Here is a 23,816-nt window from a genome sequence, read left to right as displayed (position 1 = left end):
TATGTGCTGGTAAAGTTTCTTGCTTATCAAACTCATTTTATTGCTGCCCTCCAACATGATGAAGCCTATCTAGATTTCCCTTTCTAAAAGGAGTGTGTTTCCCATGTCCTATTGTGCAACATAACTTCCATTGTTGTGGTATTTTGTCTCGGTACAATAACAAATTTGGTTTGTTTTATAATTCTTTAATGGAATGTCCTTATCCTGACATGATCCATAAAAACAGGATTTCGCTATATTTTAAGATAATTTTCCCCCAAATAGCAATCGCTTACTAAATTTAAATTTCATGGCGGAATATTCTTATGGCAACTACTGCATAATAATTAAATCAGAAAATGTATATATGTATTTCTATTGTTTCTGACAGATACTCTTAAAGAGAATAATTGAATTTATTAATTTTGTCATGACCAGATGAACACTTTTGGCCACACAACTTGAAATGTGTTTGAAAACAGGTTGCCATGAGTTTCATAGACCTTTGATGTACTATTAAAGACTATTTCCCACCCCCTCAACCATCTGATTAGAAGATGCCTTCCCAAATACCTAGTAAAGAAAGACACAGCAAATTCCATACACAAATTGCTCAGTACATCATAGAAGTCAGAAGTGCTTTTCCTCCAAAAGACAGAGGACATAATACACTAGCACCCTTAAAAAATTGTCTTTTAGCAATTTTTATGAATTTTTTCAAAAGGGGGAAGAGGAGAAACATTTATCATAAATGAAAAAGTTTTGTTTTCAACACAAATTCCTACACAGTGTTTACGATTAAGTGTAGGTGTGTAAATGTGGACATCATTACTTGTTGATAATTTCCTAGAATCAACTTATGTAACAATGTTAGAGCTTGATGAAAAAAATGTATGTATTCTTTTGAATGATATTAAAATATAAAACTTAATGAGAGCACATGGACAAGATACTATGTAAATTTTTATGGTGAAAAATTTATTCATACAGATTACACTTTCTAAAACCAGGGAACTTTCCTTATAAGAAGAGTACTTTTCTCAATTACTCAGTTATGTAAAAAAAAGATACATTATGTATCTTTAATATTGAAGTGAATTGTATTACAAAAATGTGATTTGTGAAAAATATTTCTGGTCCAAACTTCATAGAACAAGTTTTAAATAAGGTCAAAATTATTACTCATTTACTGAATCTTTACGGTATGGCTGTTTTTATTAAGTCAAGGAATGCAAATTGAAAAGATATGAACTTAATGAGAACCATGTTTAAAAAAAATTGTATTGAAAAGTTGGTATATATGAATAAACCTCATTTACATATAACTGTCAAACATTACTGAAAACAACTTACCATATCTATGGCTCATCTGCTACATTTTTGGTAAGGTAGCATTATGGAATACTCCAAAAATCAAAGGGAAAATATTTCTGCAAACATATCTAAATACTACTTCCATTTAAGCCTACTAAATAGTGTAGACTAGAAACCATAAAAAAAATACTTATTGTGAAAATATGCTTTATGGCAAAGTCAGGAAATTCTCTGCCCTCCACTTCTACAGAAATAAAATACTTCCTATAAAATCTACCATTTGATGTAGACACTGTTCTCTTTAATACCAGATGAAGCAGGAAAGAAACCAAAGAACACAATGTTTTCTTTCTTTTTTTTTTTTTTTTTTTTTTTTGGTAAATCCACTGAGCTGATATCCTGGCTTTGGTTTGGGGTTTACATGGATATTGGGACTTAAAATTCAAATAAAGGTTAAAATTTAACTCTTCTATGTAACATATACAATCACATAATGAGAAGTTCTTTCAAAGACAGTTCTTTAAAAAGTTCAAATCTTTGTTATGGCTGCTATTAGCATGTCTAGCTACAGACTGTTAATATTTACATAAGCTAAAATTCTCTGCCACCAAAAGGACTATAAATGCTTAAAAATTTAGATAAACACAATCAACCAAAGCTGCAGTAAAATCCTAAATATCCATTTTTACATGCCAAGGATTTTGGTTGTATCCAACAGAAATACTATGATTACAGTTGAATAAGTGCTGCTATTTATTACTAAGGGGGGGAAAAAGACCTCAGCACTCACAGAAGCTAAGTCAATGGCACCCTGCACATAGGCCTTATGGTTCATCTTTTTGACAAACATCTAATAAAATGTTTACATAAAAATAGATATAACCCAGATTATAGTATACACTAGTATACTACTGGTGCTATTTACATTAAAAATGTTGAATTGCATAATTTGGGGAATAAAATACTGTCATGCATTTTGTATTAATTCTTGAAGTGAAATATGCAGTTACAGAACATAGTTTGCTAACCATGATTGTCCCAATATTTCCTAAAATGAAGAATACTGAAAAATGACTTGATATCTCAACTTTTTCTTCCCATCTTCCTCCCTTCCCCCCACCCCAAAGTATAAGAATAGCATAGATTATAGAATATTACCACTGCTGTAACCAGGAACTTTTGAATAGTCTCCGTTATACTGGCATAATAAAATATGGACACATATCCATATTGAAAGGTTTGATGAAAATGTATGAAACTACTCCAATAACAGTTTTTCAAATGTAAAAACTATCTGGATCATCACAGAGAAGTATTAAAGACCTTTCAAAGTTTAATTTTACTCTTTAGGCAAGTACAGACATAATACACATTTAAAAATTAACATTCTTTATCACTTCGCACAAATAAAGATACAGTGCATTAATCAGAAAAAGAATATTATATAATTGTTACATTAGATGAAGTCTTTGCCATTTCTTCAGGGGAGTGACTTTTTATAACTTCTTTGATGAACTGTTCAAGTGCAGTGAAATAACCCTGGCACTGCCATGTGTCATTATGAGTTCCATCAGGAAAAATTGCTAATCTCTTAGTCCGAGACGGGGAAAGTTCATAAAGCTGCTTCATCATTACTGGTGGAATTAACTGGTCTGAGAGTCCAGAGATGAAAAGAGAAGGCATTCTGCACTGAGAGATTTTTCTGTAGGACAGGAATTTATTTTTGTAGCACCACAAAGGAAGATACCGCATTGGAAAGAAAGAAAATAAAGTAGTGGCCATATGTGGTATGCTTAGAAACGTGTTCTCTACCATGATGGCTGAAATCCTATGAGAATTTTCAGAAGCTAAGTGAATAGCCACTGCTCCCCCCAAGGAACGACCAAAAAGAAAAATTTTTGTTTTATCAAGGTCTGGTCTGGTCATCACATAGTCCAGTACAGCTTCAGAATCTAAGTAAAGTCCTTCTTCACTTGCTTCACCTTCACTTTTTCCATAACCTCTATAATCTACAAGTAAAAGGTTAACTTTCAGGTTAACCAGCATAAGCAAAGCATTTGGTAACCTGTGACCAACATTGCCTGCATTTCCATGAAAATAAATGATAGTTGGGATATATGTTGAATCATCTCCAGTGTATCTCAGCAAAATAAGGTTGAGAAGCACTCCATCTTTGGTTCTGATGAAAATGTTTTCATGTGGAATGCCAGTGGGCATAGGGACATAAAGGCGGGATGATGATGGCTGTTCTGGAAAATAAAGCAATACATCCTGGAATTTATATAGAATACCTGCTATCGATACAAATATTAACACAAGTAAGGTGATGCCTCCATACAGATGGAAAGTCACTATTAAAGGTAAAAGAGAAATACGGCAGAGGGCCCAAGACCATGAAGCTAAGGCGAATAGCCATCTTTCAACAAAGGTCCACCACATCCATGACTTTTCCATTTTAGGTCTCCTTGAACTATTATTCCATATGTATCCTAAAAAAAAGAAAAAAAGATATACATATATAACCAAAAATTCAACAAAGTATTTCATTTACAAAAAAAAAAAAAAAAAAAAAAAAAAAGGGCAGGTAGGTGGTGCAGTGGATAGAGCACCAGCCCTCAAGTCAGGAGGACCTGAGTTCAAATCCGGCCTCCGACCAAACACTTTGATAGTTACTAGCTGTGTGACCCTGGGCAAGTCACTTAACTCCAATTGCCAAAATAAATAAATAAAATAAAACAAACAAACAACATCCAATCATCCTTTTTACAACATATGACAAGAATATTAGGTTTTAGGTTAATGTATGTGCATAGGCATTAATCAAAAAAAGATCCACAGGAAAAGGAGGAACTTTGTAGAAATATTACCCATTGCAGTCATTAGAATATCAGATTAAGACACTTATAAATATGGTTACCCAAAACATATTCAGGACACAGTTTTCTTAAAGTTCATCTCAGAGAGCACTTAAGAGAACTAGTATACATTACAGAAAAAGAAACAAATACTAAAACCAAGAGAACAGTATTAAAAAAGTGAGACTGTTATAATAAATTGGTTCCTAAAATGATCTACTTCTTGTAGCTTTCAATTATCCCCTTTACTTGATCAATTCTCAGACTCTGCAAGCTTACTACACTCTAGCAAACACAATATATATCTATAACCCCTTATTCTCACATTTGTGAAATGTACCAATTTATGAAGTCAACTTTACTTTTATAGTGGAAACCAAAGTTAAAAGCAGCACTGCTTTCCTATTAAGAACACATATGAATAATATGAATAATTTTTATTTTATATAAGAAAATTACCATTAAAAATTAGAAAAAAAAATCAAGAAAAAATATTTTCTTCCTTCCTTAATGCCCTAACAGCTCAATTCAATAAATTTTTTAAAAAGGGCTTCAAAACCAGTATTTCTTGATATTGGAAGCAATTTTTTTCCTTACAAATGAGCTAAGAAATGTTAAAACTGAAAAAAAAACTGATAAAATAATAGGTTTTTCTTAAAAGGCAGGGAATTCATCATCTTATGATTTATACTCACCTTTCACATAAACTGTTTTTTTAAGGTTTCACACTACTATACCTAACAGTGATTTAGCATGCCAAAAATACATATATAGAAATCATTTGAGAAAGAATGAAAAGCAAGCAAAAATTAAGGTAAGATAAAAAATAGAATAAAATTGTCGAGGGGAAAAAACTACTAAAAATATGAAATAAACCAATACAGTTAGAAAGATATTAAGAGAACAGGACCATCCCATAAGGCTCATCAACATGTTGAAATGTAAATATGGTATTTTTAAAATACACTGAAGTCTTAACTTACCTTCATATCACAGAATTCTACTTCACAGCACAAAAAAACTTACAATCTTGTGGTACTATTATTCATTTTTAGACCTTACCACCAGTATTTTTATTTTCCTCATTTAATATCATAAGATTATAAATTTAAGCCGGAAAGAGATTTTCAAGGCCATTTAGTGTACCTTTATTTTACAGATGAGGAAACTAAGGTTAGAGTAGTTAACTAACTAGTCTAGGGTCATATAGTAAGTGTCAGAAACATAGATCTTCTTGACTTTAAGTCCACTGTTGTGTTCTCTACACAACACTGAATCTCTTTGATGGTTAATAACTATTTAGTCTTACATACTAATCTCATATGCTAAAAATATAAGAATAGAATTTAAGGCCTAAAGAGTAAAAGTATATATGAAAATAACATATTAAAAGTGATAAATACGAGGGCTTAAGAACTTTTAAAAAAATTTTAAAGCATACTTTAGATGTTTTTCACTATGGTGCTGATAATCAAATATTTAAAGTAGTTCTCATTCTTAAATTGTTTACTTTTGTAAAGTTTCTTTCCCAAAATTGAGTTACACATTAAAAATGTATTAGTCTTTACCCACATCCCAGAAACCAACACTGCCACCAAGTTGTAGCATACTTTATTACAATGAGTAAATATGTTAAACAAGAATGCATACTATATTTAACAGAAGAAATGGATATTTGAAAATATTAAATCAAGTTCAGGAAAACTGCATACTTGTGACAAAGCCAGCTTACACTTAAACAAGATTGCAAAATAACATTATACTAAAAAAATTTCAGTGCAGAAATTCTAAATAAATGACAAGTTATTATTATTACTTTTAAAAACTGGGTCTTCTGCATCTTCTCCACGCTGGAAGTGCAGGGGCTACTCACAGGCCTGATCCTATTATTGACTGGCACAGGAGTGAGCTTTGACCTGCTCAATTACCTACCTGGTAGGGCAATCTGGTCTCCTCTCCTTATCTTTCTTTCTGTGGCTCTCACCATACTAATGTCAAACTTAAATGCAGACACTCAATCTGCATTGCCCACTGCAGATCAAAACTCCTGAGCTCAAGAGACCTGCCAACAGCAGACTCCTTATACTAACTGGGATTACAGGCATATGCCACCAACACTTAGTAAAATGAGAGGTTATTAACAATCCCTACTACAGGCAAAACACTGCGCTAGGTGCTCTGTGACACAAGAAGTATAAAGACAGAGTCTCTGATGTGAAGAAATTTACAATTTCCTTTAGGAGACAAAACATATACAGAAAAAAAGATAGCTAAAAATGCAAGGCAATACATAACTCACAAATCCACATCAACTTCCCTGTGACCTTTCTCCAGATCACTATAATCATAATTACTATTGCCCACTTTCTCCATTTTGATCTTCCATTAATACCTCAAGGCCATTCAACATGTCTCAAAGTGAAATCATCATGTCTCTGAAATCTACTCCACCTCATGATTTCCCTTTGACAAAGGCTCACCACCCTCCTCACTGCCTAATACTCTTAATCTCAAAGTCATCTGTGACTACTTCCTTTCCTTTTATGAACAAGTACTCTACCTCTGAACTCCTTTTTTTGAGGATGTTCCCTCATCCCCACTTCCACTGCTGTTGTGAACATTCAGGCCTTCATTATCACTCATCCAGACTCTTTCAATAGCCTCCTGACCAGACTCCTAGTATCCAATGCACCCTCTATCAACTGCCAGATTGATTTCCCTAATGCACAGTTCTGATTACATTACACAATTGCTAAAAAAAACATTCAATGGCTTACTCCTGCCTTTCCACTTTAAAAAAAAAAGTCTAAATTTTCAACATTCAAGACTGTGTAATCAACATTCAACCTATCTTGTCTCATACTACAAACATACAGCATTTTGGTTCTAGTCAAACTGAATCAGTTACAGTACCCGGAACACCTTTGATTGTCTACCTTTGATTCGGATCTAAACATCCCAAGTTTCACTGTTACCTGACCTCCTCCCTATTCTTCAAGTTCCTACTTAAATGCCACTTTCTCCAGAAAGCCCTCCCTGATTCCACCAGTTTGAAAGATCTTTTTCTTCAACTGATTTCAAAACACTTCATTTGTGCTTCTCTTATGCACCTATATTCTAATTTGTATTTTACTTATTTCTGTATGCTATCGCTCCGAATAGGAAGCGTAAGAGGAAGAATGACAGTAAAGGATAGCTTCTGATAAATCAAAAGCTAAGTCGAAAGCAAAAGTTGGAGTTCAATAATTAACCTACACTCATAATCAGTATTACATGTACCTTCTAAAAAAACCATTTAATATATGCCAGCGAAGATTTAACTGTATTAGCTAAGGTCTTCTAGTGAATCGGTTACCCACTCTTATTTTGCTACCTATATGTGCTGATGACAGCCTCTAAAAAGTCTTTCTAATGTGGTTCTTAAGCTTTTATCTTTTGTTTTAAGATAGGTAGCTCTTTAGGGAAGGTATTCTAATCACAGAATTCTCTAGGCTTCTTGTGTGTCCGAATTCTGGATTAATTAAATTAAGAATTAAGGTCACTTGAGGGCTCTAGTTCCCAGTGTAATGGTCATGCAGAACACTTCTGGTAATGTAAAACAATTTCTGCCACTGAAAATAGAGTAAACAGTTTCTGAAAATTTGATTCTCGAGTCAATTAAGGTAATAAACAATTACTTATCCCTCACCATTAAGTAAAATCACACAATGATTAAGTAAAAGCACCCCAATATATAAAAAACATTCAAATAGTCCTTTCCTCATAAAAACTCGGCCAATATAGACTGTCAATGTAGTAATATTTCAATTTTACAGATAAAAAAATGGAAGTTTAGAAAAAGTGAAGCAATTTACCCACGGCCACACAACTAGTAGAAGAGTCATAACTTGAAACTTGGTCTTCTAACTGTCCAGTGCTCATTTTATTACCATGCTGTCTCTCGGGATGAGTGACATTTATTTAGCCAGAAAGTTGAAGGGTATTTGTAAGATTCAAAAGACTCCTAAGGGAACTTTCTAAATGAGTTCCAGAAGCACAATATCCTGAAGAATGCCCAGAGCTTTGGGAGAGAGCCACACATGGTAAGGATAGGGCCAGTGTGATCCCAGTTTATTAATTCTGGTCATTTTCTTTTAAGTCTTCAACTGTTTTTTAGAAAGGATGAAGACATAAAAAAACTTTCAGTTCTCAAAACAAACTGAAGTTTGTTTTTTATTCAACCTTATGTGGAGTCAAAAAAAAAATCCAATAGTGTACTGTACATTTTTGTCACTCATTTCCATACTGACAGGGCAAATACAAATTTGGTCTAAATGTACATGATGACAAGCAATAATGTATAGCTGTTCTTCCTCCTGTATACTAAGATGTAAAACCTTAAGGGTCAAACAATACCAAATGTATAAGCTTCATAACCATTTATAAATTAGGGCTTTTCTAGTTTTAGCTAAGATAACATTTGGAACACTAACAAATGATCATTTAAATGCAACAATGTAAAGTGGATTTCTTTTTTTTTATAAAACATTAGTGGAACAATCCTGAAGACACTCCAAGAGGTACAGCTCAAGTTGTGAGCCAATTAAACTTGCTTCAGCAGTTTATTCTCTGTACTAAAATCTGAACATTTTCAATTCTCTCTAGTCTATCCTGTCGAATCAGGAAGAAGTGATTTTAAACTACTTAAAAGACGCTAAGTTTTCTCACTATGTCAGTATCTGTGTTATGAGGCAGTAAAGAGACTCAGGAAACTTTCTTTTTTTTAACTGCAACAACTATGTCCATTGCCGATACCTCAATTACTTCTTTGGAAGTCTGGAAAAATGTTCACGGATAAGGTTACTGCCTCAGCTGACTTAAAACTGACCCATATAATAGTACCCATCAATTTTTCGTGAAGCCTTTTAAAAACAGACTGAATGAAAATGGATTAAAGGAGGGAAATACAGTATCTGCCTTTAGAGCTACTAATGCAGGAATTCTCTCAATTATGAAAATTTTACAATGAAATTATCTTTCTTCCCCAAACCCTGACGATGACATTTTTTCCTTTACACCAGATCTGGCATCTTTTTATCATCACTGTCTGGCGATTCATACCTGTTCCATCTACTTCTAGTAAATCTACATCCTCATCACCTCCCATGTTCATCTCAGAGAAATGGCCAAAACTGGACATGTCTTCACACCCAAAATTGGACATGTTTTCATCATGAACCAACATCTAGCCAGTCCCAATTACATGTATTTTATGTCACTTCAGCACAAGAATCAGGGAAGAATTCCTAAAATTCTATTTGAAATTCTCTGGCATCTGGGGACTCACAAGGCTAACCCTAGAACCTATGAGGGACGGTCATCCCCTGAGTCCCATATTTCACCATCAAGATTTCCATGTTTGTAGTAAGAATTCACTTTCTTGATTAGAGAAGATTGCGGAGAATATGGCAATTGATTATTCCCAAACTTTTGCTTTTTTTTTTCACCTAAGAATACTGATAGAGATTCATGTTAATCATGAGACAATAATATATAAAACTAAAAAAAATTACAAGCATAACTAGAATTTCTATCTAACCTGTACATCTCCCCCAAAAGATGGGACATGATTAGCTAAATATTCTGATAATTCCAATAATTAGTAGATTTCATCTTCAATTCCTTTAAAGGTGAGAGTGAGAGTGAGAGTGGGTGAGGGTGAGAGAGAGAGAGAGAGAGTGTGTTTGTGTGTGTGTGTGTGTGTGTGTACACATATATACTTTAAAACACGTGGAAAAGAATCTCTTCAGAGAAACAGGGATTCAAGCTAATTTTTCTCATTATATAAAACGGTATTTCTTCTTTCTCTGACTCAATGGCTTTGCCAATGTGAAAAATGTATTCCAAAATAAAGTGGGCAAAGTTCGAATCAACTCAACAAGCATTTAAGCACCCAATTATATAGCAGAACAAGGTGGAGGAACCAACCAGCTTCTGCCCTTGGTAAGCCCATCCTTTTCTGTTGCAGAAATGTATTGGCTGTGTAATTTGTGGCAAATTATTTTATCTCTGTTTGCCCCAGTTTCCTGATTTGTAAAGAGAAAGGTAATAATGGTTGTTGTTGTGAGATCAAAATAATATAATGATTGTAAAGTGCTTAACACACTAACGAGCATATGCTAAGCATTACATTATTATAATTTCTCTCAATGAAGGTAATTGTTCCATATTTGATAACTTTAAAGTGGTTTTAAAATGCCAAAAGCAATAAGATCAATTATTTTTAAATGATAATTTGAAAATGCAACTGATGTCATCTGAAGTTCGTTAGTGTTATCAGCGTATTTCTAAATTGTATTGTATTTCTAATTTTATAATGCAAAATTTGAGAGATCATTGTAAAACAGAAATGCTGTTGGACAAAAACTTCCCTTCTAATTTGAATGCTATTACATATGAATTGGGTTTTTAAAAAAATGTGAAAAAAAATGGATATATGAAAACGGTCAAATATTTAATGAAGTATATTTAGTTATAAAACAGGTAATACTACCATTACTAACAATAATAATAATATTTATTATAATAGCAGATTTTCATTTGAAAATTTTTTTTTACTATTATGAAAGTATATACTCTGGTTAAAAGATGTAGCTTCAACATATTAAAGATGAGTCAACTATTAAATATTTTCTGTATGAAGTAAAGGATTAATGAAATGTTAACTGTTACAGAAACATTAGAAAGATATTCAAGTTCTAAGTTGAGGTTAGTGAAGTTTTGCTATTTAAGGTAAAAATTCCTGGGACTGTAAATTTATTGTTGTTTCAAGCTTTGATTACGGGGATAGTTATCTGAATTCTCATAATGCCAATAAGAGAAAATGGCATGTACAGCAGTCTAATGGCTGGTAAGGTAGATGTTTGTGCCTGGGAAAAATTGTGGAGACAACCTAGGACAAGGCTTAGGCAGGATCTTCCTAATTCTATTTCCTTTTTAAAAAAAGAAATCCCCACCTGGTTAATCCTAAACCTTGCCTTTAGGCAAGTGACTACATGATTGGCTGTCAGATACAACTCATGTCTGGATTCAAACAGAGTTAAGGGAATTTTTTTTTTCCCAACAAAATTAAGGTAGTTTTTCCCTCTGTCCAAGAAAAGATATCTAGGGACCAATTACTACATGAAACATCTGGGACTATTCTTTCTGCACGGTCTGTCCCCCTAAGCAACTGTTTCTGCCAGCTTTGTTTTGGATCTGCCGCCGCAGACTAAGAGAGTGATCTGTTAGCTTGTGCCTCTGTTAGATGGGACTTGATATTAATGTTTAAGTTTTCTTTGTTACCTTGGTGACATGTAAATCTCCCTTCTCAGAACTAGTCCATTGTGAGCCCTCTAAGTTGATTTGTACCTGACTTAATATAATTATGTAATTATGAGAATTGTGAGAAAAACTTTACTGCACTGTTTAAATCTAGATCTGAAGTAAGCAAGTACCTGCTCCTGAGTGAATGGATCCAGAAGCAGCCAACATCCAGATGAAACAACTGTCCCAAGATTCTGAACAAGGGCTAACTCTACTGTTCTATTTTTTTTTAAAAAATCTCTCCTTTTGTTAATGTGCCCAACCACCAAGGCCCTGGTTCAAGCATGGCATTTTGTCACTTTGACATTCTTGGATCCCTCTCTTCTCAATGAATTACCTGGGACTCACTTCCCTGATAGGTCCCCTCAAAGAACTAAACCCCCTGAGCAATATTCCGTGGCATATACCTGCCATTCCTTTATTGGCCGTAAGTGTAGGAGTTCTTTCAGACCCCCTCCCTTTGGCCAAAAAGGGGGATATGTCAAAATATTTTGGAGATACCCTTTTCCCCAGAACTAAGGCCCAGCAAGCAGGCTGTATCTTGAGCTTGGCATAACAATATCCCTTCCAGCTAAGGATGCTGTCACCCACTGGCAAAGTGTATTGTCTGGACCAGTACCAGGCATTCACTGAGGGATTTATCTCCCCCTATTTCCCAGGGCCATCCATCATATATTCACAATCCCCATTCCCTGTCACTGACAAGTACTGTACCCCTGTTCCCATCACAGAACTCTGGTTCTGTACCCTACAGAGTAGTCATGACCCCCCAGTCCTGGGACAACTCTGTTTGCGCAGGACCTGTGGAAACAGCAGCTCAAGACCTAAAATGATTATGTCATGGTCCAGCCCAGGATGTCTATAAAAATCCAACTGTAGTCCAGCATGTTAAGCACTCCTTAGGAGGGCAGGGAGGAGGGAGTCCATACACATATGTCATTTTCCTCACTCTGAAATTAGTTAAACTTCTGTTTTGTGTCCTGACTGTCCTGTCTCTTACCTGCTCTGTTTGTTTAGTTCTGGCCACTCACAGGTTAGAGAGGGCAGTTCCAAGACAGAGAGAGAGAGAGAGACAGACAAACACAGAGACAGAGAGAGAGAGACAGACAGACAGAGAGAGAGAGAGAGAATTTAAGTGTAAATTTTTTTTTTAAATCACAAAAAAAAAAAATGTAAAATCAACTCAAGTCAGGGGTCAAATCTCCACACTTCACTATATCTCTTCACAGTACCCACTATTAAGATACACCTACTTCTGTGTATCAAATGCACAGTATTTGGCGATGACCAGTTCATATAATAAAATGTCAGGGCATGATCTGCCAGACAAACTGTGTTCTGTTCCTTTATTTCTTCAAACAATAATAAAATTGCTTAATTTAAAAAAAAAACCATAATTAAGAATCTTAAAGACAATCTAGTCCAACTCCTTTACCTGCTGTACATTTATATAATATTTTATGAAGTTACAAAGCATGAGATCATAGATTTAGAGCTGAAGAGAACTGAGTGGTCATCTAGTCCAACTCCCTCATTTTAGAGATGAAGAAACTGAAGCCCAGAGTGATTTAATGATTTTCCCAGGGTCTCACAGGGAGTAAGTGGCAAAGCCAGGATTTTAACCCAGGTCCTCTGATTCTATATCCAGTAGTCTTTTTACTGTACTGATTTGACCTATTTAATATAAACATACACATATTTATATGTTTGCATACAGATACATATGCATGCATTATGCCAGTTGATCATTATAACAACCTTTTGAAATAGAGCAAAAACAATAATGTCCATTTTACAGATAAGGAAAATCAAGCACTTAGTAAGTACCTACTGTGAGGTACTAGGGATGCAGAGAACCAAATGAAACCATCTCTGTCCTCAAGGAGCTTACATTCTACTAAGGTGGACAATATATACCCACATAAGTATATACAAAATAATTGTGGGGAGGAGGGAGAAATCAGGAAAGGTCTCATATAGAAGGTGGTATCTGAGATGAGCTCTGAAGGTGACTAACAGTGTAAAAGAGGTATAGGTAAGGAATGACTGAGACTTTTGCAAAGGCTTGGAGCCAGGAACTTAGAGAAATAACCTACCTGAAGTCACCCAACTAGGCCTTCTGACGCCACCTAGTGGTCTAAGTGCTATCCACCTCTGTAACGCCAACATATACTGAGTGAAAGGAAAAGTTTAAAACATTTTATACCTATGTAACCTCAAACTTAACTTATAAAAATTTACATCAAGCTAGTTAAAATGTCAATCTTAATTGTATCTACAATAGCAGAACCAATTATTAACAATGTATATCTTTACAACTAATGAGTAATGTGGTCTATGCTACTATAAATTAATGGAAATACAAATGAAATTAGGTACTGAAGATGAAAAAAAAATTAAAAGAAAACATGATTGAAAGAACTGATATATTTTTTGTTACTAATATTCACTCGTATCAAATGCCTCAATACAAGTGTGTTGATAATTTTAGGAATGGCTAATAAAAGTCCAATGGACTGCTTAAAAAACTATTAATTCATATGAAAAATAAATATCTTCAATAATGAACAAACAATCGCAACACAACATTTAGGAAACTCAGGTGAAGGTTACTGATCAATAACAGCAGACCTCTTAATAAACAGAATGAATATACACCACAATAACAGGTAGTAATGTATTTTTTGATTCCACACTTCAGTGACATTTTGTTTAGTTTATATTATACTTAGCAACTATATGTCATATTTCCCCTTGGAAAATAAATTCAACATTATGTTTATAACCTTAAATACCTTAAGTATAGGTATCCAAAACTACAGTGTGGGTGGTGAGGGAGCATTACTATTCAATCACAGTTCCAGATGCTTCTCTCTCCTATCACATTTCATTTAAATTAAGGTTGAGATTCAACATGCTCCCAACATCCATATTTTTTTTTTCAGCCAAGAATTGAAAATTTGAGAAAGCATGCCATCTGGGCATCTGAAATGGAGACACAGATATGAGTTATCAAAAAAGTGGGGATAGCATGCGTTGTCTATTTTTCTATTAATTTCACGTAAGACAATCAAGAAAAAAATTATGTATTAAATAATCACATGGGGTGAACGAACCGTCACTGGCTATCAATAAATTAAATGGCAACTTGCTATGAACAAAAATTTGGGAATAATCTTAGTTTATATTTATTTAACAGTTGTCTAAGCACTTGTACTTGACTATCAGATCCTAAACCCAAAGAGGACAGTACATGTTATCATGAAAGAAGTCAACTATAATCTAATCTGAAAAATCTTATTTAAATAAGCTAGTAGAATCTTGTAAGTTCCTTGAAGTCAGGGTCTATTTTTAATTTTTGTCTTTTTTTACTCCCTCCCCCACCCCATAACTAGAATGGAGCCTTTAAGATGTGTGCTTAATAACTACTTGCTGAATAATAAACACATTTTTATGGCCAAAACTAGAGCAACAATGATAAGAACGAAAAGCTGTAATGTTGTAGTTAAGGTGCTTTCTTAAGTGTCCTACACATTACTTAATCATTCCATGGCTTACTAAATATAAATAGGTTGTGTAAAGAGTTTGCTTTAATCAGTTGTATAAAATGCAGAACCAAGTCTCCCCCAGACACAATGTTATTAAACACAGCTAAGTTCCTAGATACAGCTAGAAAAGTCTATTTAACCAGTGATGTAGATGAAATACTTTAAGCTTCTAATGAAAAGAGTATTATTAAAATAGTAACAACCAAAAAGAATAAAATGTAATAAAAATAGAATTTCTAAATGGATATTAGAATATACTGGTGCTTGAGAAAAGAGATCAGTACTAGATCTGATTTCACTGATCTAGGTGGTTCAGTGGATAGGAGAGAGAGTTGGGCCTACAGTCAGGAGGACCTGAGTTCAAATGTGACCTCAGAAACTTACTAGCTGTGTGACCCTGGGCACTTCAACTCTATTTGCCTTAATCCACTGGAGAAGGAAATGGCAAACCACTCCAGTACCTTTGCCAAGAAAACCCCCTGAACTGTATGGTCCAGGGGGTCACAAAGATTCAGACACCACTGAACAACAATGCAAAGTGCTAATAGTATACAAACTATTATTACTGTGTAAGGCTATTGATGATATTTTTAGGCACCTGAGTGGCTCAGTGGATAGAGTGCTGGGCCTACAATCAGGAAGACCTAAGTTCAAATCTGGCCTCAGACATTTACAAGCTGTGTGACTCTGAGCAAGTTACTTAGCCCTGTTTGGCTCAGTTTCCTTACCTGTAAAATAAGCTGGAGAAGGAAATGGCAAACCACTTCAGTATCTTTGCCAAAAAAATTCTATAAACAGTTAAGTATGGTCCACAGGGTCACGCAGAGTTGGATACAATCAGACTACTGAGCAACAATAAGGGAAATCTGGGACAAGGAAACTCCTTCACCAATACAGGTTGATCCATTTAAGGCAACTTAGTCTTAAAGAGATTCCTAGAGAGGTTAAATGACTTGCCTAGGGTCACATAGCCAGTATGTGTCAGAAGTGAGGCCTGAACCTTGGTTTTGTGGCTCTGAGGTTAAGTCTCTATGCACTACAACAGAGGTGTCAAACACAGAGTCCTGTGCATGTAGCTCCCAAATAAATAATGTTACAATAAAACATAGGTAATATCACATTTTGAAACTAATATGTGGCCCAAAGGATCTTATGTATAGATTAGGGGCCACTATTTCTATTTGAGTTTGACATCACTGCTCTAGAGTATCATGTTGCCTCTCTTGAGAAAAAGAATATTTAGTTACGGGACGGAGAGGTTGGAAACTCAGAGTCTGAATCAAAGAGTTTCTGGATATTGAAGGGGTTTAGGGGGAAGAAAAAAACTAGGCAAGACTGAGGATAAAAGATAGGGTTAAGTGTTAAATCAAAATCTCCTCAGCACTGCATTCAACTGTGTGTTGTTGTTTTAACTGGAGATGGAGAAGAGAATTGGGTAAGGGAAAAGAGAACATCTTTCAGAACACATCATCTTTACTTCAAAATACACCTCTTTTTCAAGATTTCTTATTACTGTTGATGGCACCACTCTCCTTTCCAATCACCCAAGTGCATGCACCTCAGTCATCCTTGCCCCCTTACCATCGGCTTATATACACAATCAGTTGCCAAATTTTGTTTCAACTTTCAGACACTGATCTCACAACTGTCCCCTTCTCTCCACCCTCAGGCTCTCAACATCACTAGAATAAACTAATGAAACATACTAACTGTTCCTCATATCTCAAATCTCTCAGCATTTTAATCCAGCCTTCATACACCTGTCCAAGTGATTTTCTTAGAGCAAAGGTCTGATCACGTTATTTTCCCACTCAGTCACTCTCTGGAAGCAAATAACCTCCTCTGCCTTCACTGAAATACATTCACAACCTGGCCTCAACCTACCTTTTCAGCCTTATTGCATGACTCCCCTTCAAAAACTATAGTCCAGTCAGTAAGGCCTTATTAGTCACTGTCATATATGACACTCCACTCACCATTCCCTTTCCATGCACTGAACTGTCTCCCATTCCTGGAACATGCAACACCCCCCTCACCTCCTCCTCTTAGAACCCTTAGTTTCCTTTGAGACTTAGCTCAACAATCACCTTCTGGATCATCGAAGTGATCTAGGGCTGGAAGGGACCTCAGAGATCATCTAATTTAATCCTTTTATTTTACAAATGAGGGCACTGAGATCAAGGGAGGTTAAGAGACTTGCCAGAAGTCCAACAAGAGTCAGATAGAGTGAGGACTGAAACTCAGGTACGTCCTTAAAGCACTACTTCCACATTCAGTGCTCTTTCCTCTGCACCAACTTGATTCCTAAAGGATTTCACACAAACCTTTTCTCATCAACAAATTTATTTTGCATAAATCAATATATGCACATATTTTATTCACACCCTTTAATTTCTCCACAGAATGTAAGCTCCTTCAGGACAACACGGCACAATAGAGAGAGTGGACTTTAGAGTCAGTAACACCTGGGTTCAAATTTTGCCTCTGATACCTACTAGGTGTGTGACTCTCTGAACAAATAACTTAACTTATGGGGGCCTCAGTTTCTCACATGTAAAGTGACAGAGTTGCTTCTAAGGTCCTCTCTTCTTTTTCACTGCGTCCCCAGCACATGGTATCTGACACATGGTAGGTTCTTAATAATTATTTACTGACTGATCACCGTAAGATCTGAAGAGACAGAGAAAGAGAAAAGAAAGACTGTATCTGGGGGCAGACACTGTACAGCCCAATAGCCTGGGGCTGCCTTAGAGAGGTGGCCTGCTATAGAGGAAAGTGCCCTGGATTGGGAGTCAGAGGATCTCTGTTCAAATCCCAGCTGTGTCACCTCGTACAAATCTCTTCACCTCACTAGGTCTCAGTTTTGTCACCTACAAAATGACAGGACTGGCCTACACATCCATTCTAACTCTAGATCTATGATCCAAAGATATCCTAGGTAGGTCCAGACAAGAGGTAAGGAGAAAAACACTGTGTTCAAACAAATGCTTTTTTTGTATGTATGTCACAAACTTTTTTGTTGCTGTTCTGTCATTTTCAGTCGTGTCAGATTCTTCGTGATCCCATTTGGGGTTTTCTTGGCAAAGATACTAGAGTGGTTTATCATTTCTTTCTCTAGCCCATTTTACAGATGAGAAAACTGAAGTAAATAGGGTTAAGTGACTGCCCAGAGTCAAACAGCCAGTAAGTATCTGAGGTCAGATTTGAGGCCTTGCACTTTTTATCCACTGTGCCACCTAGCTGCCCCTCATAAACTCTTAGCTACCTTTATAAATTCTGCTGAATGGTGAATTAGTATAAATATGCATATAACACTATTAGGTATACACACATATGCACAATGTAAGTGTAAATGTATATATACCACCTCTTTCCTCATTGTAATAAAATCTTTAGGTCAAAAAAAAAAACCCCACAACAAATAAACATACAGAGGCAGCTGGTGGCACAATGGATAGAGTGCTAGGTCTGAAATCTGGAAGACCTGAGTTCAAATCCAGCCTCAGATACGTAATAAGTATGTGACCTTGGGCAAGTCACAAATGGGGATAATTTCAGTACCTGCCTCACAGGGTTGTTGTGAAGATCAAATGAGATAATATTTGTAAAGTTCTTAACACAGTGCCTGTGACATAGTAAGTGCCATATAACTGTTAGCTATTATTAGTAGCATATAGTAGGTGCTATATAAATGTTTTATTACCAAATATCTATATATTCACACACACATTGTACATATTTGTATATATGCATATATACGATAGTCATATATGCACAAATACATGTATATGTAACTATCACATTATATATAGCATAATTAAATCAATTCAGAAACTCTCAGAAATGACCGGCCTAAATATAAGGCACATTCTCTTGTGAAAATTAAAGGTGTAGAACCTAACATGTGAATAAACCATCACTAATTATCTACACAAGGATTATACTTAATTTAGTTTATACCATTTTAATGGTCTTAGCTGTATGCTTGAATATAATTAGCCGTAAACCTAAAGATAATGTCATGGGAAAAAAATCCTAATCTGTCTGAAAAACAATCCTAATTAGAAGATTAGATAACTTCAAGTTAAAATGTAAGCTCCTTAAGGGCAAAGTGTTCTTGATTTTTCTTTTAACCATCTTCTGCCTCATCTCCCATCCCAGCCCCCAAAGCCAAGCATACTTTCCTGCCTTCATGAAGGTCATGATCTAACATTCAGCAGCTACCATGTTATGAAATGATATATCATAAATTGCCTCAGGAAGATGCAAAGCAAGTGCTAAGAGATTCAAAAGAGAATGGATCACTATCAACCAATGGGGGAGGAGGGCAGGGAAATATTCATGGAGGAGTTGACACATAAGCTAGAACTTAAATCTTTAGTAGTTCTTTCTTGCCTCTAAGGAAAAAATACCAACTCTTCAGGTTCACACTTTTTAAAGTCCTCCCCAATCTAGATCCCCCCAACTTGACCTGACTTATTTCACATTACTCCTCCTCACAAACTCTATGCACTCTATGATCCCGGCTAAAATAGCCTACTAGGTGGAGTAACTCCACCTTCTACCTATGTCAGTTCCCCTCAGATAGGCTGTATCTCCTTGTGTCTGTAAACTCATTTTCACTCCACAGAATTCCCTAGCTTACTTAAAGCAAAGTTTAGTCTTTCATAATCTTCCCCAATTGCTGGTACTCTCTCACTGCTGAAATTTCTTTGTCTGTACTTATCTGTGTATATATATCCCCACAGAAGAACATATGCTCTTTAAGGGCAAGAATGTTTTCACATTTTTGTCTCTGTACCCTTGGTACCTAGCACAGAGCCTAGATTGTAACAGACGTTTTTTAAGTGTTTGCTGAATTTTTTTATGACAACACTATTTCAAATGTAGTTGAACACTGTATACAATGGAAGCTCTCACTCTCTTCTTAAACTTTCTGCAGTCTAACTTCTTACATCATCATTTAACTGAAATTGCTGTATGCGGTTATCAATAATACCTTCTGTGTTAAATCTAATGGACTTTTCTCAGACTGCCTCCTCAACCTTGGCAATCTCTGACACACAATCATCCTCCTCTTGGTATTCTATACTCTTTAGGTTTTCACTATACTGCTCTCTCCTGGTTCTCCCCTTACCTGTACGACAGCTCCATGACTTTCTCTCTTGCTGGACCTCCATCCACATCACCCCCACTAAGTCCCAAGGCTCTGTCCTGAGCTATTTCTTTTCTTCCTCTACAGTTTTTCACTTGGTGATCTCACAAGCTCCCATGGTTTCAATTATTATCTCAAATGACCCTCTGATCTACTTGTCCTGCCCTAATTTCTCTCCTGACCTCTAGTCTTACATCTTCAGCTAGCTCCCTTTTAGGTATTTTAAACTCAACTTTTCCCCCCAAGCCCTCCTTTCTTCCTACCTTCCTTATTACTGTCAAGGGTACCATTGCCCTCCCAGTCACACAGGCTCACAACCTAGGTGTCATCCTTAACTTCTCATTCTCATTTATTTCCCATTTCCAATGAGTTAATCCCTATTGTTTCTACCTTTCTAACATTTCTCTGATATAATGGCCACCACAGTGCAGGTCCTTATCATCTCAGACCTGCACTATTTCACTAATTTGCTAGTTGATTTCCCTGCCATGAATCTCTCCCACTACAAGCCATCCTCCACTAAACTGTCAAATTAATCTTCCTAAAGCATAAATGTGACCATGTCATTTCTCTATTTCAAATAACCTCCAATGGTTATTACCTCTAGGATCAAAGATAAAATCCTCTTGTTGGGCACTCAAAGGCCTTCATAACCTGGCCCCTTTCTACCTTTTCAATCTTCTTACACCTTACTCCCCTCCATATACGCTTCAATCCAGTGACATTTGTCTCCTTGGGTTCTTTGCACACGACATTCCGTCTCTCAGCTCTGGCATTTTCATTGGCTGTCTTCCATGCCTGGAACTCCCTCCCTCCTCATCTCTGCCTCCTAGCTTCCCTTGGGTTCTTTCAAGTCTTAGCTAAAAATCCCAACTTCTGCAAGAAGCCTTTGCAATATATCATGCATATATCTTGTTTGTCCATAGTTGTTTCCATGCTGTCTTCCCCATAAGAATGTGTGTTCCTTAGGAGCAAAGGCTATTTTTTGTCTGTCTTTGTTTCCCTAGTGCTCAGCATAATGCCTGAAACATAGTAGAAACCTACTAGTACTATGCTAAATGCTAGGTCTCTGACTGACCAAGTAGTGCCACTGACAGAAATGTAAGGAAATCAGAAAGGGAAACAAAGTTTCTGACAATTTGAATCTCAGGTCCTGGTAGGCAATCTGTGAGGAATCCAGCCTCATACACTTACTTAGCTGTGTGACCATAGGCAACTTAACCTCTGTCAGTCTCAGATTCCTCACCTTTAAAATGGGGACAACAATAGCACCTACCTTCCAGGGTTGTTATGAAAAACAAATGAGATAACATATATAAAGCACTTTGCAAATCTTCAAATACTAGATAAATGCTAGTTATTAAATATCTAGTGAACAGTTGGAAATGCAGATCTGTTATTTTGGTGTGAGATAGGGGATGGAGATTTTAGAGTCATTTGTGTAAAGGTAACTGAATCCATCTAAGTGAATGAATTTGACCAAGAAGAAAATAAAGACAGAAAAAATAAAGGGGAGGAAGGGGGAATATCTCTGGACAGATCCTAAAGGAAATACAAACATTAAAAAGGGCAAGAAGGAAAAAAAAAAAGAGAAGGAACTATTAGGGAGATAAAAGAAGATCCAAGAGAAAAAAAAAAAACAATACATATGCACAAACAGAACAAAACAGTCCACACGGACTGCTTATAGTTTGTACTGGGCACAGAATGTACTTTAAGTATAATTGGTTTCCTTCACAATTCTTTGAACCTCATTTTATGCATTTAAAAATATTATTTGGAAAAGGGGTCCAAAGGCTTTACCAGACTGACAAAGAGGTCCATGACACCCAAAATAAGGTTAAGAACTCCTAATCTCCATTGTTAGTTCGTAATTAAACCAATTCATGAAAGCTTAAAATTATTAGTGCCAAGTGGAGGTCAAGGGTCATTCCTCTAACCCATTCATTTTTACAGGTAAGGAAACTGAGTTTGCTTTTTTTTTTGTTTTTGTTTTATTTTGGGGGGGCGAAAGTGACTTGCCTGAAGTTACAGAAGTATAAAGTCGAGGTGAAACTTGAACCAGCTCTCTGAATTTGAGAATCAATGCTCTTTCCCTTTTAGGCTACCTCCAGCAGAACATGATCCTCCAGAAGCATATGAAACTACCTTGCTTGGTTTCTTTTCCCTCAGATCCAAGTCTGCTCAAACCCTACCTTGTTTAAGCCTTTCCTGCTACTGCTAGTGTCTTCCCTCAGTGCTTCCCTCCATTTACAACTTAAATATCTGGGACATGTATAGTTGTTTGCATGTTGTCTCCTCTACTAGAAAATGAGCTCTAGAATACGAGCTTATAGAGAGTAGGGACAGGTTTTTGTTTTGTTTTTTAAACTTTTGTTTGTGTCCGCAGCTTCCAGCTCAGTTTTTCACACACAGCAACTGAATGACAAATAAGGTCCTTACTGCTACTTCAGTAATAAAATCTCCTTGAATGAGATATGAAACAAATATCAAGTTATATGATATATATACCAAGCTGTAGTATGGTTTATTGGGATAATTTAAAAAGTTACCTCAGGACTTTCTCAAAATTATTTTTACTTATGAAAATCGTTATGTTTTTCTTTTAAAATGTTTGATACATTTTATTTTTACATCACTCAAAATTACTATCTTCACCTCGTTCACTTAGATTTTTAAGGAAACATCAACCATACCACTCCAAACAACTGTGTAGCTATTTCTCTCTCTCTTTTTTCTTTCCCCTGCCTCACTGTCTTTAATGGAGTGGGAAAAGGCAGTTGGACTTCCACGTTATGGACACGTCAATCTAGTTGGAACAATTGAACTCAAGGAGCATTTAAGTTTTTGGCACAGGAGTGCGCCGGCAATTCAGCAAATCATACGTAGTTTTTAGGGGCTGCTCGGTTACAAGTTCCAAGAGAAGAGGAGCACCACCATCAATGCGAGTCACGATAACAAGCGCCCTTATTTTCCAAAAACGGCTTTTCAGCTACTAGGTGCAGGATAAGTAGCTCCTGGGGTGACAGACAGACTCTCATGCCCCGGAAGGCACCCATCACCGGTAACCAAGCTTCTCATTGCAGCCACCCACGGCTTCGAACCGAACGCGCTCCAGAAACTGAGCCCTTCTCCTCCCGGCCCTGGGAGCGGAGGCGGGCGCTTAGTGCACTTTAAGGTCGCCTCTCGGCCGGGTCCGATCCAGGAAGAAAAGGAAAATAAGCCAGGGACGAGGTTTCCGTCCAGCGAGCCTAAAGGCACGGACCACACTTCCTTCGGGGCTCCCGTTCCGGCCCCCCGCCGCTCCGGGTCCTGGCACCTGTTGCAGGACATTTCCCTCCCGGGGCCGTGGACGCCTGGGGTCCGCCTTGCAGTGAGCGGAGCCGGCCCCAGCCCCCTGCCCGCCCCCGGAACCTCACTTACTCAGATGCGTTCCTCGGCTGCGCAAGTAGCAAGAAACACTAAACCGGGAAGCGTGCAACAACCCCGACCGCCGCTTCTTCCGTCGTTCTTCATCCTCCTCCTCCGCCTCCGCCTCCTCGCCCCGGTCCGCTGCCGCCACCGCCGCCACCTCCCCCGGAGCTCCTACAGCGTCGCTCCAGCCACTTCCACTTCCGGCCC

At 36.6% G+C, this 23,816-nt stretch overlaps 1 protein-coding gene across 1 annotated transcript; it reads right to left on the bottom strand.

Annotated features, from left to right (window-relative positions):
• Nucleotides 1-1,645: 1,645 nt before the first annotated feature.
• On the bottom strand, nt 1,646-23,757 carry LOC114046341 (protein ABHD13). The gene is made up of 2 exons (XM_027866647.1): nt 23,619-23,757; nt 1,646-3,782 (listed from the first exon to the last, which is right to left on the bottom strand). The coding sequence occupies exon 2, from the start codon at nt 3,745-3,747 to the stop codon at nt 2,734-2,736; it is 1,014 nt and encodes a 337-aa protein (XP_027722448.1). The 5' UTR covers nt 3,748-3,782; nt 23,619-23,757; the 3' UTR covers nt 1,646-2,733.
• Nucleotides 23,758-23,816: the final 59 nt, after the last annotated feature.

The sequence above is a fragment of the Vombatus ursinus genome, unplaced genomic scaffold (assembly GCF_900497805.2).
Source record: "Vombatus ursinus unplaced genomic scaffold, bare-nosed wombat genome assembly UNPS02014781.1, whole genome shotgun sequence".
NCBI lineage: Eukaryota > Metazoa > Chordata > Mammalia > Diprotodontia > Vombatidae > Vombatus > Vombatus ursinus.
The sequence above is the reverse complement of the archived record's forward strand: the minus strand, read 5'-3'. Positions and strand labels throughout refer to the sequence as shown.

What these genes read in the sequence shown, in the direction of transcription:
- LOC114046341 (XM_027866647.1), bottom strand. Translation starts at nt 3,747, where the DNA reads ATGGAAAAGTCATGGATGTGGTGGACCTTTGTTGAAAGATGGCTATTC.